This window comes from Centruroides vittatus, unplaced genomic scaffold, assembly GCF_030686945.1.
Source record: "Centruroides vittatus isolate TY-2023 unplaced genomic scaffold, ASM3068694v2 scaffold_861, whole genome shotgun sequence".
NCBI lineage: Eukaryota > Metazoa > Arthropoda > Arachnida > Scorpiones > Buthidae > Centruroides > Centruroides vittatus.
Window position 1 is genome coordinate 6,599,705 of NW_027122718.1, and position 18,956 is coordinate 6,618,660.

At 29.5% G+C, this 18,956-nt stretch overlaps 1 protein-coding gene across 2 annotated transcripts in view; it reads left to right on the forward strand.

The window, feature by feature from the left end:
* Positions 1-18,956, forward strand: part of LOC136990108 (NT-3 growth factor receptor-like) — a 99,063-nt gene that overhangs the window by 54,012 nt on the left and 26,095 nt on the right. For both annotated transcript variants that reach the window (XM_067288464.1, XM_067288465.1), the window contains exons 2-4: positions 16,288-16,362; positions 16,470-16,541; positions 16,648-16,716. In XM_067288464.1, the coding sequence (XP_067144565.1) occupies positions 16,288-16,362; positions 16,470-16,541; positions 16,648-16,716 (216 nt within the window). The remainder of the gene's footprint in view (positions 1-16,287; positions 16,363-16,469; positions 16,542-16,647; positions 16,717-18,956) is intronic.

The following is an 18,956-nucleotide window of genomic DNA, read 5'->3' on the forward strand; positions in this document are numbered from 1 at the left end:
TTAATAGAAACAAACACACAATTTGAGGTTGAAAAAGAATTTAATAATAGTATAAATTATTTAGATATAACCGTCAATAAAACTGATAATAAGTTAGAATACAAAACATTTATAAAACCTATACAAATACCAAGAGTACTTTTAATTATAAATCTAACGTTCCACAAGCCATGAAATTCAATATCTTCAGAATGTATATAGATAAAATTAAAAATAGAACAAGTTACAAGATCAAGATATAGAAATAGAACAAGCGAGCAAACAGTATAAATGATTGATAGACTCACATTGACTTTGACGTTGTAAGTTAATGGTGAATGGAATCTCGATGTAATTTTTGTTTAAAAAAATCATTAATTTATTGTATTTTGTTTTATACAGAAAAATGAATTGGTAATTAATAATTTTGGAAATATAATCCACTTGTACACGTTATTAGGATACGTTTTTACTGTAAGTTTTCTATAAAAAAAGTATTTTATTGTCGGGTATTTATTATACACAATATCTTAATTAATTATTTTTAGTGGTTTGTAGTAATACTGCTGATGAGGGTCATGGTGGCCCGAAACACGTATAAGTGTACAGAAAAAATTACTACCACAGGTGATATAGTTCAGAAAAAACAAATTTTCTTTATTAACTGTTATTATTGTGTCAAATTTTAAACACCAGTATAAAGTCCTACTAATGAGTAATGTCCAAGTAGACAATTAAAAATGACATAGAATAGTGTGTTGTACTGTACCTAATAAAATCAGGAAAAATGCGCGGAAAGAGCCGATAATATAGGCCTATCTTCCTTTTTTCTGTCAGATATAGCTTCGTACCATAGGACAACCAGGGGTTTTCGAGGAATCCTCTTACCCACAGGAATAAAACTCTCGTTGAATAAGACGATTAAATCCTTTTTTGTATCCTATTTTGTTTTATATTCGCTGTAGTTGTTGCCACGTGTTAACATATTTTATTATTTAGTTCATGCAGATTTGAAGTGTTTAAAAAACGTGCATGTTGATGCATGATGCTCGTGTGACGAATATTTATATTTTAAATGGAAAGAATAATAACAGCATAGAGAATTTTTGACATTCCTCTTTCATATCGGATTCGAATTGATATTTTATACTGAAGAGGAATGTTAATAATTCGAGATTTTGAAGCTAAAGTTATTATAAAATTGTAAACTTTGGAACGAAAATATTTGGCTCTGCTATAAGTACAATAATTTTTTTTAAATTAATATTTAAGTAATTAGAATTAAAGAGTCCAAAATTAGAAATATAACGAAATTAAAAATATTTCAAATATTCATTAGCATCGTTCATCGCAAAGTATCGATTGTATTATATGTAATAATATAGTGGTCGAGTGGACAAAACCCCTGAACACGGTTGCGGGTTAACTAAATAGAGACCAAAGTCCCATTGAAGATCTTCCACGTGTTGTGTTGCCTTATTTCATCAACCAACCAATTGTGTCTTTTTATTCGACATTTAATTTTATTCATATTGATTTAAATTTAAATCCATTGTAAATTAATTTTATGTAATAATATTTAATATTTGCCATATACGCGATATTGCTAATTATAATATATTAATTGAAATAAGAAAATAACAAATAATTAATACTTCAGCTAGATTTAGGGATAATCTTTCTTCAGATAAACTGTAAAATGTCTTACCGTGTTGAGTAGAGAATAAAATTGCCTTGCAGCCACATGCCTTGGATTCAAATGGTGTTAGAAATGTAATGCTTTTTCTATAGGAAAATCCCTTTCCAAAAATTCTCGAAAACGGAATCGGATAGGACTAAGCGGTTTTTTTGCGTTAGAATCCTATTTAACTCTTCTATTAACGTACGGAAAGATTTTCCCATAGAAAAAGCCTTACATTTTTAACACAGTCTGCCGGAGACTTAAGTCGTTAAAGTAATTTCTGTGTAACGTCCATCCGTTTGTCCGTCCGTCTGGCTTTTCTTAATCTGGAGAATGAAGCTAGATAAATGAAAGACGAGGCCAGATATAAAAACCTTGAAAGAAGGCTACGATTAAATAACTACATAAGAACTTCCGATGCAAACCGGAAGTCACGTTATTTTTTAATTCAAAAAGTTTCCCCTGAAAGGTGTTAGATTGATGACCGGCACGAATCTATTGTTAAGTATGATATACAGAGACAAGTCACTCATTTGAGGTGGAGAGAATATATATTAAATTGAATAAATTAAAACTTGTAGCCCGGCAATGTAACCATGTGACAATAAATAATTGCTCGTTTTAATATAAAGTCTTTTCTAAGGGTTTCAACAAAAAAAGAATTCAAATATATACCGTTGAAACAATTCCTCTCTTTCTCCATTTTTATTTTACATTCATTATAAGACACAACCAAGCAGATAAGCTTACTTACTATAAACTAGTACTTCAAAACTTATAAAGAGGATATTAAATATTTGTTTTAAATACAAATCCTTTCTAAAGAATTAGAATTTTATTTTTATTACTCGCGCAACATTCTCGAGTGAGTTTGTTTATGACATAAGTACAATTAGAAAATTAATTTGGTGAACTTCTATTGAACTGTTATTAGCAGATTACTACGAAAATCTTTTAAGCAAATGTAAGAATAAATAAATAATTATTTATTTATATTTATTCTTAAAAATTTCATGATATATATTGTATAAATAATAAATGCCTCATTCTGTATATGTATAACGAAACGTATTAAGAATAAAATATAATGCGAGACTTATATTAAGGTCCTAAAGACGTAAAAATATAAACACAGAATGCCCGATTATCCGTGCTTGTTAGTACACGAGTAAACTGGAAAACACGGATAATCTAAAATAGCCCTCTAAACTATAAAAAGAAAAACTATTCAGAGGTTTTAAATGAACTATAGTATGTAAATAGCTCGAATACCTCCCGATAGCGGCTTTCTCTCTTCTTCTTCCCCCTTCCACCTTCTCCCCAACCCTAAACCTACATATTTCTCTCTCCTTATCTCTTTAACAGGCTAAACCAACAGGCCTCCCTCTTTCTCTAAAGTATCAATGGATAAGATGGATAAAATATTTTGACGATGCACGGATAATCAGGAGTCCTGTGTGTGTGTATATACACGTATATATATAGGCTATATTAATTGATAAATAAAGCTGATAACATTACAGTATTCTGTAATATAAAAAGTTAGTTACAAAAATAGTTCCTGATAAAATATGACATCATTTTAACTTTATAAATCAACAATAGAATTAAAATGAAATCTGATTAAGTTTATTCTTCACGATTGGAAGAGAGAAATCTATTTATATTGAATAGTGTTACATTGTAAAGCAGTGGAACCCAAATTGAGGAATTCTTTTCAAAACGTGAAAGGACTACGTAATTTGGCTTGCTGTCATCACGTGTCATAGATTCTTAAACTCTAAAAAAAAAATTCGTTTTTCCACTTTATACATTTTCCTTTTTTAAATCGAGTAAAATAACCGAACACCTTCAGTTTGAATAATGTTATCTCTAACCTCATCTTTCAGAATTATCGATAAATTATCCGGCCTGAAAAGATCTTTTTATTGTCATTAATTATTTCATTTATAGAAAAAAGAAATAGCAGCTTTGTCCAAAAAAAGGGTTGTTTTTCACTACGCAATTTATTTCCAGAAGAAAGAATTAAGTCAACAACTGACTAACTTTAAAATTATTTTGGATTTTATTCCACTGAAACCGAAATAAACAACTTTTCAATTTTCTAAATCAGCAAAGTCCATATAAATAAAAGATTGCACGTAAATAAACATTACTGAGACTTTTTTCAATCATTTTTGTAATCAAACGAACATTTTAAATTTCAAAAACAATTGAAAAATGTCTCGTTCGTTGTATATAAAGTTAATTGTTTAATTTCTTTTTTTATAAATCGATTCTTCCGAAATGATACAGAATCTTGTAAAATGTATTCATTTTTCTTTTTAAATTAAAATAATTTTATAATAAAATATAGGCCCTAAATGATTCGATTTTTATTTAATTCTAATAAAAATTTTGGTTAATGTAACCTTTGGTGCCAATATGGCGGCTCGTCTCTGATTCCAGCATGGAAACAGTGGGACGCACGTTCTAACCTAACCTATTCTAATAATTTGGTTGCTAATAATTATGGTAATTTATTAGAATAGGTTAGGTTAGAATGTGTGTCCCACTGTTTCCATGCTGGAATCAGAGACGAGCCGCCATATTGGCACCAAGGGTTACATTAACCGAAATTTTTAACTACGTACAAAAGACAGAAATTAAATAAAATGATATATTTCTATTGTAATCTCTCAATATTGAAAGATACGTACGACGGAATATTTCAATATTTTATATATAAGAAAATAAAGCTTCGTACTGTCAACTTGTCTGAAAAAAAGGCTCGATATTTCTTCCTAATTCGAAATTTTAGTCATAAATATGCAGAAATAGTAAATATTTTTAGATTTTATTTCACGCTTCGTTTAAATTTTCTTATTTCTTTTATAATCTAGCATGAAATACGGACGACAGAATAATCTGTTCCCATTCTTAAACTCATTGATTAACATTAACATTAAATAAAAAACAGAAGACGTGTAGTTTAAAAGAAAAAAAATTACGTGTTATTTATAGTCTGATGCTAATTATAGAGATTTGTTTCTGTTATTTCTCAGAATAATCTGCAAGACTTCTCAACTTAGATTGAACGATTTGGCTTGGGTATAAATCATCAATCGTTATCAATATAGGTCGAGTTGCGACATTAAAATTAATAAAAATAACGAAAATTTAGTACAAATGCTTACATGATGGAACCGTAATCATAAATATCTTTCGTAACACATAAATACGAAGTTACTTGAATAGTTGTAAGATCCTATATTTTAACATAGAATAATAATAGTACTGTATTCTTGTACTGTACCTTCTGTGTTGATAACTTCCCAATTGTTTATTAATATGATCAATCAAAACTGATAATTGATAAATATACATAAATAATAATAAATATGTGATATGTATAATACAAACTTAACGAAAGTATTAATTATTATTATTATTATTATTATTTAACAATTTTGTCGTGAAAATTAAGTAAATGAACAAGGGAAAATGCTCGTTTAATTGAATCAACTGTTGGATAGACGTTGTGTGCTTTCTTCGATTGACTGTATGGGGGTGGGAGACATTTCAGATGTCGCCGGCGCCACACAACCCCGTATTGTGCGAGGAATAGTAGATAATTCGAGTGCGGTTGCGCAAGTAAAGTATAGAGTTATAGAACTATTATTGTGTAAATGTTGCGTGGTACTGATATTTTCCGGGCTATAAAAAGAGTATTGATGTCGCTTTGGTCCACGCTGGCGCCGTTAATACCGCCGAATATTGTTATATTCGTCTAATTTGTCCTCTTCACAAACGTATCATTTATGTAAGAGTTCGTTTCGAAATATCTTCTAACAAACCAGACCTAAATATATATTTAAATATCGCAACAAATAATCCCGAGAATCTAAATAACCTTACGAAATACATTTCGTGCTTTTAACATAAAAAGTTATGTTTGTTTTCATTTACTCTTCTTTCAAAAATATGTTTTAACTTTATCTAAGTCAAATAAACAAATTAGATATATTTAAAAATAAATAAATAAATAACAATTCAATTAAAAATCCTTTTTTATTAATTAAAAATTAAATGTAATTAAAAGATATAAATGAATGTGTTATTATTTAGGTGAGGAACTCGATTAAATTTCATATTTAAAAGTAAGGTTAATGTTACCTATGGTTCCAAAATGGCGTCTCTGATTCCAGCAAATACAAGAAAGGAAACAGTGGAGACACACGTTCTAACCTAACATAACCTATTCTAATAAATTACCATAATTATTACCAACAAAATTATTAGAATAGGTTAGGTTAGGTTAGAACGTGCTTCCCCGCTGTTTCCTTCTATTTGCTGCAATCAGAGACGGGCCGCCATTTTGGAACCATAAGTAACGTTAACCAAAAAGAATTTAGTTGTGATATCAAAAATGAGAATAATCATGTTTTTTTTATATATTTGTACCCAAAATAAATCAAGATAAAGAATTGTTTTAATTTTCAGTTGAATTAATAACGTATAAAATGATATATGATGTACAGTACGTCGTGATAATATATAATATACTACGTATATACTTTCTATTGCTGTTCTCTTATAAATTATCATTATCGTGAACGTAATAATTCAAAAATCAGTGTGTATTACTTTTCTCTGTTGTTCAAAAGTATTGATATGTTCCTATTACTTTGTAATTCTTATCGTGTGTGTTATTTTTAATTTTTAGACATTTCGGTTGCAAATAACAGATGGCATTTTGGAATCAATTAATTAGAGAAAGTCCCATTCTTATCGTTCATATTACATTCTTAAATGCAATCTAAAAACTACTTATATACTCGACCTCTAGTGAAAAACCAGTATTTTGTTTACTAGAAATATAATCTATGTTATATTCTACATTTCATTATTGTCATATTACTTTCAACAGTTTATTTATAGGTTTACATATTAAATTTTCAACATTTTTGGAATTTATTATTATAATAAGTCTATCTTCTATGTATATATTTATTATATAAAGCATTTAAACTATAAACTAATTAGTTAAAAATTAAAAAGTTTGCCCCAATAAATAGGAAAGATTTGATTTAAACAAACAAAAAAAAAACAGCAATGAGTTGCGTAACTTTCCCGGCCAAATTTTAAAATGTGTGGCGCCATCTGTTATGAGATTTTATTTTAAAAACTTTTTATATTATTAATTATAATAATACGGCAAAAAATTAATTTTGAAGATAGAGATGGGTTTTATAAAAGAAAAAAAAAATACTCGATATTCTTAATTTCGAATTATTCATTGCTTTATTTGGAGTTTTCTGACACTTCTATTACTCTTCTAGAAATGAATTAAAAGCACACCAAGCAATAAATTGCCATTTAAATTGGCATTTTCAGATAAATCCGTGTTATTTTGACTTTCGCCTTTGATGAGATTCATCGAACAATAATTAAGAATCATTTAAATCTTATTTTAATAGGTAACTGCAATTAACTCCGATTAAATTTTATAAACATAAAATTTAATTTAATAATTACTAAAATTCCATTCAAAACTGTTATTAATACTAAAATATTTTATTAAATTCATCAAGTAGCACGAACATTACTATAATTACGATACTAAAAAATGTATTCCAAGTGTTAATAAATAGATTTATAGTAAAACGTATGATTAATCATATACTTTCATTCACTATTTTTAAATTTAATTATCGGTTAGCTAATATAATACAGATTGTGAACAATTTAGCGAACGTCGCGTATTCGGTTTCATTTATTAATTATAATTACACTCAAGTACGTCATAGAGGAGGGGGGGTCAAACAAGACCCTTACCCTCCCCTGGAATGAAGTGAAAAATTCCACAAATTATAATCTTAAAAATGATTGAGATATGTAACCTTACACCCTCGACTAGCACTGTATTATATATTCTACTGGTGAAAAATTTCCAAAATAATTATTTGTCTCCAACTTTGCCCCCTTTTTGTGTGGACGTCCCTGATTACGTTTAAGTTTTATACAGTTTAAATTACTCAAGATAGATTTAACATTGTTAACAAAATGTAAAGAATTTCTTATTTAAAATCTTTACATAAAAAGATAAGCTATAAACAAATATAATTGTTACTTTGTATTAGAATCACGCATACGAAAAATTCCAAAGAAGTTATAGAATGTTGGAGGAAATAATGGAAACATGTTCTCTAGTTTCTATCGAAATTTCTTATCGATTTATATAATTAAATTGTAAGAAAGAAATCTTTAATCTTACATTCGAAAGAACGTTTTATCGTGTGAATTTTTGTTAATTTAAATTAAATAAAACTTTATATCACATTAAGTTTGTAATGTAGATTATAAAATGTGGATGTGGAATGAGAAAAATCTCTTTCTTCTGTCATTCACGTTCCAGATATATCGCTGACGTCATACCTAAGTGAAATATCCACTTTTCATCGTCCCGTCAACGAGAATAGATAAAATGATTCGAAAAGTTATTTTTTAAACGTCTTTTCTATTATATAAAAAGAATAAAATATATTAATAATATTTAATATTGTTAATATAACAATTGCATTGGAGAAGTCTAATTACAATTACAATAGTCGTATATCGTATTTCCTCGATTAGATTACTTTAATATGCTTTTCGATTGAGGAAATATCTTGACAGAAACATTTTTCTTAAAATAGGTGAATATAAATAATTTAATAATAAAGCATTGGATAAATAAAACATTTTACACTTCGAGTTGTTAACATATTTCGAATCAAGTGAAGTTTAATTAAACGTTCACTCGTTGAAGACACGAGTGATATTCAGTCGAATGATAATTGAACGTATTCTTTATTATTAATTTGATCGATCGTACAACGTTAAAGAAAATATTATTCTTGGCTTTTTTAACAAAAACTTTTATACGTATTTTTATAAATACGTATAAACTATATTTTAAGTATTGATAAACCTGTTCAATATTTTCAAATTTGTTTCCTTTACAAAATGCCAAAACATTTGACCAAAATAATATATTTCGAGTGTGTAAAACTATTAAATTTGGCACGTAATTTATCTGATAAATCGTTTTGTGCAATGCACTACCCTTGGATTGCAGCTAGTATTTAAAATTTAAATGATTTTTTTCCACTTTGACAGAGTTCGATGTTGCTAGAGAAAACAATAAGAGTTATAAACACTTAAAATGCTTAAATTTCAGAATAGATAATTATGTATAATTTAGTTAAGAACTAACGAGTTGATCTTAGAATAGTTTGCATATTCATAAGAAGAATAATGAAGTTATCTGTAGTATCTTTAACTTTCTGGAAAGAGTAACATCGTTAAAGTAATGATTGTTCGTATTAAAATTTATATACAGATATGAATAGTCCGAAACTATTGAGGTCTTTCAGCTGTAGATCTGGGGATGATTATTTAAAACGTCGTAAGAAGAAATAATCTATTGGCATTAAACAAAAGCAAATCCAACTTGAAACAATTACACAAGACGTTTTAGAAATATTTAGCCAAATTTCATAGCCATATAGAGGGGAAACCCTAAGTAAAAAAGTCGTTTTCTTTTAAATCTGAAGCTTACTTATAGAGTGATTAAGCTTCGAAGCGTAGTGGCACCATTTCCGATGTTTCAAGTCTAAAATAAAACAATACTACTGATACATTAGCATCAATAGTTGCTTCATGTGTAAAAAGCATATTCCTTAGAAAACGAGAATTAATACTCTTTCGCAGACAACGTTGAAAACTTTTCAGGAGTAAGATTGTAAATGGTATGGATACAATTGGTATTCACGAAGAATACGCCATACACTTGAATGAGTGCTAGCTATTTGTCTTGTACTTGTACTAGGATCATTCTAACAATAACTCGATCCTCCATATCAGGTGATTTTGCGGTTCTTTCTCTTCCTCTATCAATAGTGACTATTGAAAGTGTCCCCGTTTCTCGAAGACGTTGATGAACATCTGCAAAGGTATTCTTGGCTGGATTAATTACTTAAATTAAATTAGAAGAGATAAATTAAAAATGAGCTGTTTAAATTCGTTTAGGAATCATAATTTTTTTTAATTAATTACTGATAAATTACATAGTTAGACTTTAAAAAACGGAAATGACGTGACTACATTTCAACGCTTAATAACTCGCTAATTAAACCAAAGATAAACATAATGGCTGTCTGTAAGGCTGTGAAATTTGACCAAACATTTCTGAAAACCCTTATATATATATGTGTGTGTGTGTTATGCTCCGGATAGATAATAAATTAAAAAGACTGCTTGCTTAGTAAATCCAATAAAACAGAGAAAAGATAAATAGCGAATTAGATATACTGCACAGAGAATTGGATAATAGGAACACTTGGATATAGAGAAGTAACTCTAACTATTAATGCACACCTGTGCCTTCTTATGAGGGTGATGTGTGTATTGGACTCCCTCAGAGGCTTTAGAAATAAAATTTAAACTAAAACAAAATTCATCTTAAACAATAAATCAAAAATTAAATTTTATTAATGAATAATTCAATATCAATCAATTATTTCATTTCTTATTATAATAAAAAAATAAATAAATGCTCGGTTATCAATCACTTAGTTACACTACACTGGATTTTTATCGTTCTAAAACAAAGGTCATAGTTCGGATATCGAGTTTATTCTCGAAGTTTTCAGCAACAATTTAGAACATTTGTCTGACGGGTATATAAACGACACTTATTTTTCCTTTATTCCGATTGTACCTTTTAGATCATTTTACCAGATCACCCTAGAGCGAAATCTTAGTTACTCCACTGATATACACGCTGATTATTTTTATAACGAACTTCAGTGCTTATAATAAACACACAAGTAAAACGTTTTAAACACTATTTAACGTTTTTTTTTCAGTTGTAATTGTAAATTACTACCTGCTTTTATTTTTAAAATATTGATGAAAATTTACATAATTTATTTTCATATCAATTGTAAAAGAGTTCATGACATGTGATTTCTCTAATAAAAAATCTTTCTGTAAATTGAAGTTTTTTTCAACAGAAGGATATAAATTAATGAAAAGTTAAGAAAAACTTTTTTAATATTGAAGATGAAGGCGTTAATTTAATAATAATACTAATGGTAATAGTAATACCTTTTAGATAATTGTATGTAAGAGATGATAAGAAGAAGAAATTTGTCCTCTTTGGGAGAAGATGAGAACAATTAATATCACTCTATTGAAACATTTGTTAATAAATTATTTTGGCCCAGGCTTTCTCCATTAAAATCGTATATATATAATATTAAATTAGATCCAAATATTTAATAAAATACTGTATTATCAACATGACTAATATTTTTCTACATATAACATTAATGAAATTTGAAATATATTTTATCTAAATTATTTTCCAGCCTTTCTAGGATTTAATTTAATATTTTATATGCGTAATTTGACCATGATATACGATATACATATTACATAGAAGTATTTCTTCGTATAAAATCTTGATCGATAGCGAGATATTGATTGATATATATATATATGATATTATATATATATATATATATATGAAATACCAAGTTGAGTAGTTTAACAATTGTCTACTCGAATTCATAATCGATTCTGTATTCAACTTAAACGAACAATTTAGAAACAAACTAATGTGATTTTGATAACAAAAAATTCGTTATTTTCAAAATGGTATTTACTTAATTTCAGAACAATTTAATACAGTAAAGTTAATAATATTGATAAAATGTAGTTAAATTTTAGGATTTGACTAAATGTCAGATTAGAAAAATATAATGAAATTATTGATTCTTTTTCTGGGGCCTCGTATTGTCATTTTATTGTTGATCAAATTACTATATTGTGTTTTTATTTACTGATATAAACTCACAAAGCATAGTAAATTAATCTTATTAACTCAAATGAATCACGTCTAATTAAACCAAACAAATATAAATTTCTGGTTAATGTTACCTATGGTTCCATGATGGCGGCTCGTCTCTGATTCCAGCAAGGAAACAGTGGAGACGCACGTTCTAACCTAACCTAATCTATTCTAATAAATTACCATAATTATTACCAACAAAATTATTAGAACGGGTTAGGTTAGGCTAGGTTAGAACGTGTGTCCCCGCTGTTTCCTTGCTGGAATCGGACGAGCCGCCATCTTGGAGCCATGGGTAACATTAACCAAATTTCTATATAGAGAAGTGTTCAAAAGTAACGCAACAGATAATGCTTCCATGCATCTTCTGTTTTAAAGCATTTAAAAGAAAAGAGAGAAAATGGGCGCAGAGTATGTGGTTCGTGTGATTGGGATGGTGGCGTGCAGGATGATGATCTAATACTTTTTTCGTTATTAAATTTTTCAATTACTATTATCGCTAAAGTGATAGTCTGGATCTCTTTCCACATACAACTGAAGATTTATAGTAAAGAGGGGCGAGTGCTTCGTTATTACAGTTGCTAGCATTTGAACTGAACGGAGAACAAGACGAAGGTATTTCAGAGGAACTGTGAACCATCCTACTAGGATAGACTCGCAATTCCTCTGAAATTTCTACTTAGTGTTATCCTAAGTAGAAAATACTTCATACTTTCCCTACCTAAATTGTGGAGCGACACTGCCAGCAGACGATCTTTAGACATTGGAAGGCCGTCGAAAGGCGAGAGGAGAATCCAGATAGATACAGAAGACGTGAAGGAAAAGAAGTTACGACTACGGAGGAAAGAGAGAAAATTTATGACGTTTTAAGTTAGCTAAAGGTGGCGACGTAAGAAAAAAAGCTTGAACTTCAAGAGCGCCTTGAGAGGGGAATTTCCCGTGAAAGAACTGCGAGTTCGAATGAATGGTTGGATAGAAAGGTGGAAATAATTAAACCGCGGATAACAGAGATGAGGACTCTACTACAGAAAAGTTGGCTTACGCTGATGATCATCCTGGGAAAACACGAGCGTTAACAAAGTTGGTGATTTAATAGCGATTCAGAAGTGGCACTCAAGAAAACGACACGACCGATATGAAGTGAGACACCGAAAGTGAGATCACAACTAGCTTGACTGACCACATGAAGTATGGAAATAGTTGAAAATAGTTCTTCAGAGACCAAAGGAACTGTAGGAACGGCCGAGTTTGGATCAAGTAGGGCCTACTTAAAAATGAAAAGTAAACAAAGAAGAGAGAAAGCTTGAAGATTTTAATATTGGAATGGTAGTCTGCAGGATAATGCTGTAATACTTTTTTCGTTACTAAATTATCAATTATTATCATCGTTAAAGTCGATGATATGGATCTTTCTTTTCCTACACATATACAAAATTACAATATTCGTACTTTAAACAGTGTCAAATGTAGAATTAAAATAGTCTTTATTATTGTAATGTTTTAAAAGATTAAACTTAAAGTTAACTTCATAATAAAATTTAAAAATATATATATTATTTTAGTAGTGTAATAAATAGTGCTTTTTCATAAATAGTGCTTCGACTTCTATGACTTACTATAATCGTACTTATTACATTTTATTGCTTTTTCACAAATGTATTAGAAACTTTTCAATATCACCTATTACTTTTGATAAAATTCTTTTCATGTTTTATATATATACTGTGTATAAGCAATTTTCTTCTTCGAACTATATTTTGCTATTGTTGAAAAGCTTCTTTGTGTACTGTACTTAAGCTACTGGAACCTTGCTTCTTACATTTATGATTTGTCCCCCGTTGAAGGATCTATCGTATTATGTCGTGAAGACACGATACATGTCGTCAACAAACGTAGTGTAAATATATCACAACTGGAAAGATATTTATTGTGGCACGTGTTATGTTTAACAAGCAATAATGACGTTGTTGTAAAATAAAAATCCAGTTAATTATAAACACCTATTGCTGCTGTTCATCAATAATTTACTTAGTTCTTCTCATCCGAAACGTTTCTCAGAGGAATAAATTCCACTGCGATTAAAATTTGTAAAAGTTTCAAAAAATCTTCAGTTATTAAAAAAATGAAGCTGGATTCTTGATAACTTTTGATGATGAATTTTTCTAATTATTTGTCAAGAGAATCGCCAAAATACTGCATCATCCAGACTAAGAGTAATCTTCTTTATTATATTAACTTGTATGGAAATCTCTATGTATTTTCTCCAGATATACAGAAATTAATTACGTTACGAATGGAAAATACGTGAAGAATAGAATATCACAACGAATTGTTAAAGTGAAAATGATCCGAATTAATTCCTTATGCTTGATATGCCCCAATAAATGTGTTAAAGGATAATTTAGCTTTAAATTTATGTTTCGAATTCAGATACAAGGATTAGATTCGACTAAATGTCAATGCTAATGTTGCATTTAACACTTAACTGTTGTAACTATTTGTATAATTTCATACAATTTTGTTTATATAATATTCGCTTTATATTTTGAGAAATTTCTTTTTAAATTTTCAGTTTTATTCGTTTAAATAGATATTTAAATTGAAATGTTTCGTCTACACATTTTTACGAATTATTTCATGTAAAATTTTGTACGTAATAGTTTTTATATTTTTCTATTTTAAGTAGTTCTTATAAGGTTCTGTAAAATTCAATAAACCCAAATGACAATGAAATAATACTTGTATATAAAGACATTTTTGTCTAGAAAAACTTTGTTGTTTTCACAAAATAAATATTAATTCACGTGTTTTATCCACAGTATTTTACAATTTCAAATCGGGAATTATGGAGCGGTGTGGTGGAAACAGCGAGACAAAATAACCTTATCTATTCGTAGAACGAAGGTTTCGTGTAATATTCTTACTTTGATCATAGAACGAAGTAAGAATATTACACGAAATTTAGTTTCGAAAGTGACAGGAGTTGTTTATTAATGCAAAAGTGTAGGGTGAATTGGGCAATCGTCTCCATTGGCATCGACTATAAAGAAACTTTTCATTCTGTTTTATAAAATCGAGTGACTTTTATTGAATATGGATAAATGTTATCCATACCATGTTTCGGATAAAATTTAAATATAATTAACAATATTTTCGATAAATATTAATGTTTTTTTTTTTAAATTCATTTTACTGTTGTTTCTCTCTGAAATGATCCAAATATATCTAAATAGCTTCTGTTACTCAGAGAATTGTACTCGTACATAAGATTTGCGCACATTTTTGATGATGTCATTGACGCAAAAACAGGGAGAAACACGTAATTATGGATGAAAAATAGTGTAAAGCGTGGCAAATTTTCATAATAGGTTTCAAAAATCTTCACATTATCAAAAGTTTTTCTTATTTTATTTTTTTATTTCTCACTCTCCAGGCTGTTACTTATGAGAAGAAAAGCATGGCGATCGGTCAAAAAATGACCCTTCCACTTAAGATTTTTACATTTTTGGACTCAGAAGACTTTGAAACGTCGAGAAATACAAAGAATTTGGGTGTTTTTCTGTGTTTGTGGATATTATTGTCTGTGTTTGTTAGCACGATTTTGTTGACCATCTTTAAAGCTAAATAACCCTATTCTTTTTGTCGAAAATTTCTGAAATATTCTATTTTCTGCAAAGATTTATAAAATCATTATAATAAAATAAATTGTGTTATAAAAGTTATAGTTTCTTAGATCAACTGCCGAATTTCCAGCAGATCTTTGGTTGCCAGATTAATGTCTTGCTGGAAAGCCTTGCCGCATTAACGTTTTATCCGGATCAATCAAATTCAAATAATAAATCATATACCGGATTACTACTAATTATTATAAGTCTGTACGTTACTGATTACTACTTATTATTTACTAATTACATATTTCTCATGTTTGGTAGATATTAAGTTATACATAATTATCGCTACGAACTGCTAGAAACTAAAATTGAACATACATTAATTGTTGGACTGGTGTTTTCACTTAATATATTTGCATCGTTTTAAAGGTCGTAACTAGAATTAAACGTAACTAAAATAAGCTAAAAATCACAAAGAAAGAGACTAGCAATCGCAATGATCGCTACTGCAAGTTGATGCAATGTAGTAAGTGCAATTCAAGTATGGAAGTCGAGAAGATTTGAAATATCCCCTCGTAATTTTTCCAAATTAAAATCTAAAACCCGATCAACAGAAAGTTGTATTAGAATCTGCTTTGTTATGAGTTACATCCTAAAAAGCCTTCTTCTTTAAACATATAAAAAAAGTTGAGAAAGTTAATACTGTATTAATCCTTCATCGTAAAAAATGCGGTTAATGTTACCTATGGTTCCAAGATGGCGGTTCGTCTGATTCCAGCAAGGAAACGGTGGGGACGCACGTTCTAACCTAACCTATTCTAATAATTTTATTGGTAATAATTATGGCCACCTATTAGAATAGGTTAGGTTAGGTTAGAACGTGCATCCCCACTGTTTCCTTTCTTCTATTTGCTGGAATCAGAGACGAGCCGCCATCTTGGAACCATAGGTGACTAATATAAGTAGCTATTAGTAAGAAAACTATATAATTTTTTTCTAATATTCTTTTTGATTAAATTGTTTTCGAAACATGACATTACTGGGCCTCTTATTAATTAAAAATTAATATAAATTTATTATAATTTGTAATATATTTTTACTAAACTTTTAATAAAATTAAAAAATTCTTTAATATTTAGGATCATCGAGAATCAATCAATGTTTAAATTCCTCGACGGGAAACAGCTACAAGTTTATCCTAATATAGAAACGTTGTAAGTTAAATCTCTCATTTATTGCATATTTTCGAATTAAATTCATTATATTAATTAACTTAAAATGTATATTAATAGAACAATTTAATTTGTTTCGGTAATTTTAGGACAGTTAAAAACTGTAGCTTAAGTTACATATTCCCGAATGCCTTTAGGTCAACTTGGAAATTAAGACAAATGTACGTATTACAAATTAATTTACTAAAATATATATAAATTTTCTCTTTGTTTGTTTACGTATTGTTTCATACTGTATTTATCAATTTTATATATATATATTTACAGAAATTTTATGGAAAACAAATTATCAGTATTACCATGGCAGTTGATTCAAGGATTGCCTTTAATGAAATTGTAAATATGTTTTTAATATCTCCTTTAAACATACATATAATATATTTAATTTATTTAAAAATATCTAAGAGAAGAAACGAATCAAAAATTAATTTATAAATATAAATATCATCGTAAGTATTTTCGTTTTAAAGTAAGAAATTTTTATATAAGACTGATCCAAATTGAACTAATGCCAAAAAATTCATTCAGATAACGTTTGCCAAACTTTTTCTAAATTTTCTTTGATATTTTTTACAATATTTTAATGCCGTTTACTATTAATTTTGTCATATACAGTATAAGCATCAAATTTAAAATACAAACGACATAGAAGTGGAACGTTGTAATTACAATATAAGAAGACACAATGACTTTAACATAATGTATAGTTAAATGGAAATTGAAGAGTTGGATCCATTTTCGCCGGTATGGCTAACAATATAAAAAACAATAAATACAATGGAAAATCGCTTAACGAGCACGACAAATTGTAAAAATGGCTCGCTTAACGAGCGACGTTTCGCATAACGAGTGACCAGGAGAGGGGAAGTCCCGTGATTGTGAGCATGCTACAACGGTCTGTGTTTAGCACTCGTTCCGCTTGCATCTTATTGTCTCTTGTAATAGCATATTTTTCCAAACTTGTGTTCAGACATATTACATATAAACATCAACAACTATAGCCCGTTATATAATAAATACGCCAAACAATATGCCAAAATCTTGGGCTACGTAAAGGCTATAATTAAATATTAGAAATTAATTAATTTGACTAGAGGTAGGAAGTTATGCTGCCATCTCGTATTAAATTTACTGACCGATTCTAAATTAAATTCCAGAAATGTCTAAATTAAAAATTATTTTATTTATAATTATTAAATTTAATACGAGATGGCAGCATAACTGCTTACCTTCAGTCAAATTAATTAATTTCTAATATTTAATTATAGCCTTTACGTAGCCCAAGAATTTGGCATATCGTTTGGCGTGTTTATCAGACATTATTTGTGGCTTTTTGTGGAAAGTTTAATTACCTTTGCAAAGATGAATCCGAAGAAGAAGTCGCAAGAAAACAACCACAAGAAAATAAAAATAACCATAGAAATGAAATGTAAAATCATTGAAAAGCCAGAACGAGGTGTGAGCGTGGCTGATCTAGCAAGCACATACATCAACGATTTGCACTAAAGAACAAGGAAATAGATGCTTCAAAGGGAGTGGCAAGAATATCTACGCAACGGTTACGATGTTGAAAGGCTGCTTCTCATACGGATAAACGAAAAGCAATTTCAATGCGACACTATTAACGAGAACATCATTTGTGTGAACATCGTTCGTTAACAAGACGCCAGGATCATCAAAGGTCGAAGAAGAAGTATTTAAGGGAAGCCGTGGTGGTTCGAGAAGTTTAAGAGAAGAACCGTTATCCATGACGAAGGCATGGTGAAGTAAAAAGTCCCGACACAAAGGCAGAAGAGAACTTCATCGGCTACTTCAAGAAGCTCGTAGATTCTGTGAGTTACCTGCCACAACAGGTTTTTAATTGTGACGAAACGGGTCTCTTCTGGAAAAAGATGTCGAAGCGATCCCATATAACAGCAGAGGAGAATGCATTACCCGGCCACATACCAATGAAAGAGCTTCTCACACCGCTATTTTGTGCCAATGCAAACAGCGATTTGAAAATTAAACCGCTGCTTGTTTACCATTCAGAAACTCCACGAGTTTCTTCAAGAAGTGTAAAGTTCAGAAGAGCACGCTAAATGTGATGTGGAGGTCCAATAACAAGGCTTGGGTGACACGTGACCTTTTTACTGATCGGATCAACGAAATTGTTTGGCCCTTCTGTGAAAAAATATTTGCTTGAGATAAATCTGTCACTCCATGTCTTGCTTGTTATGGACAATGCTCCTGCCCATCCTCCAGGCCTACATGATGACCTCTTTGAAGAATTTAAATTTATCAAAATCCACTTTCTGCCTCCCAACACCACACCGTTACTCCAGCCTATGGACCAGCAGGTTATTTATAACTTTAAGAAGTTCTACAGTAAAGCACTTTTCGAGCGTTGTTTTGAGGTGACTGAAGGGACCAATATCACTTTCAGAAAGTTTTGGAAATATCGCTTCCTCATTGTTGCCTGCCTCAAGATGATCGAAAAGACATGGAAGGTGTTAGTTACCAAGAGAACCCTCACTTCTGCTTGGAAGAAGCTTTGGCCGGAGAGCGTTGTCGAATGTGACTTTGAGGGGTTTTAG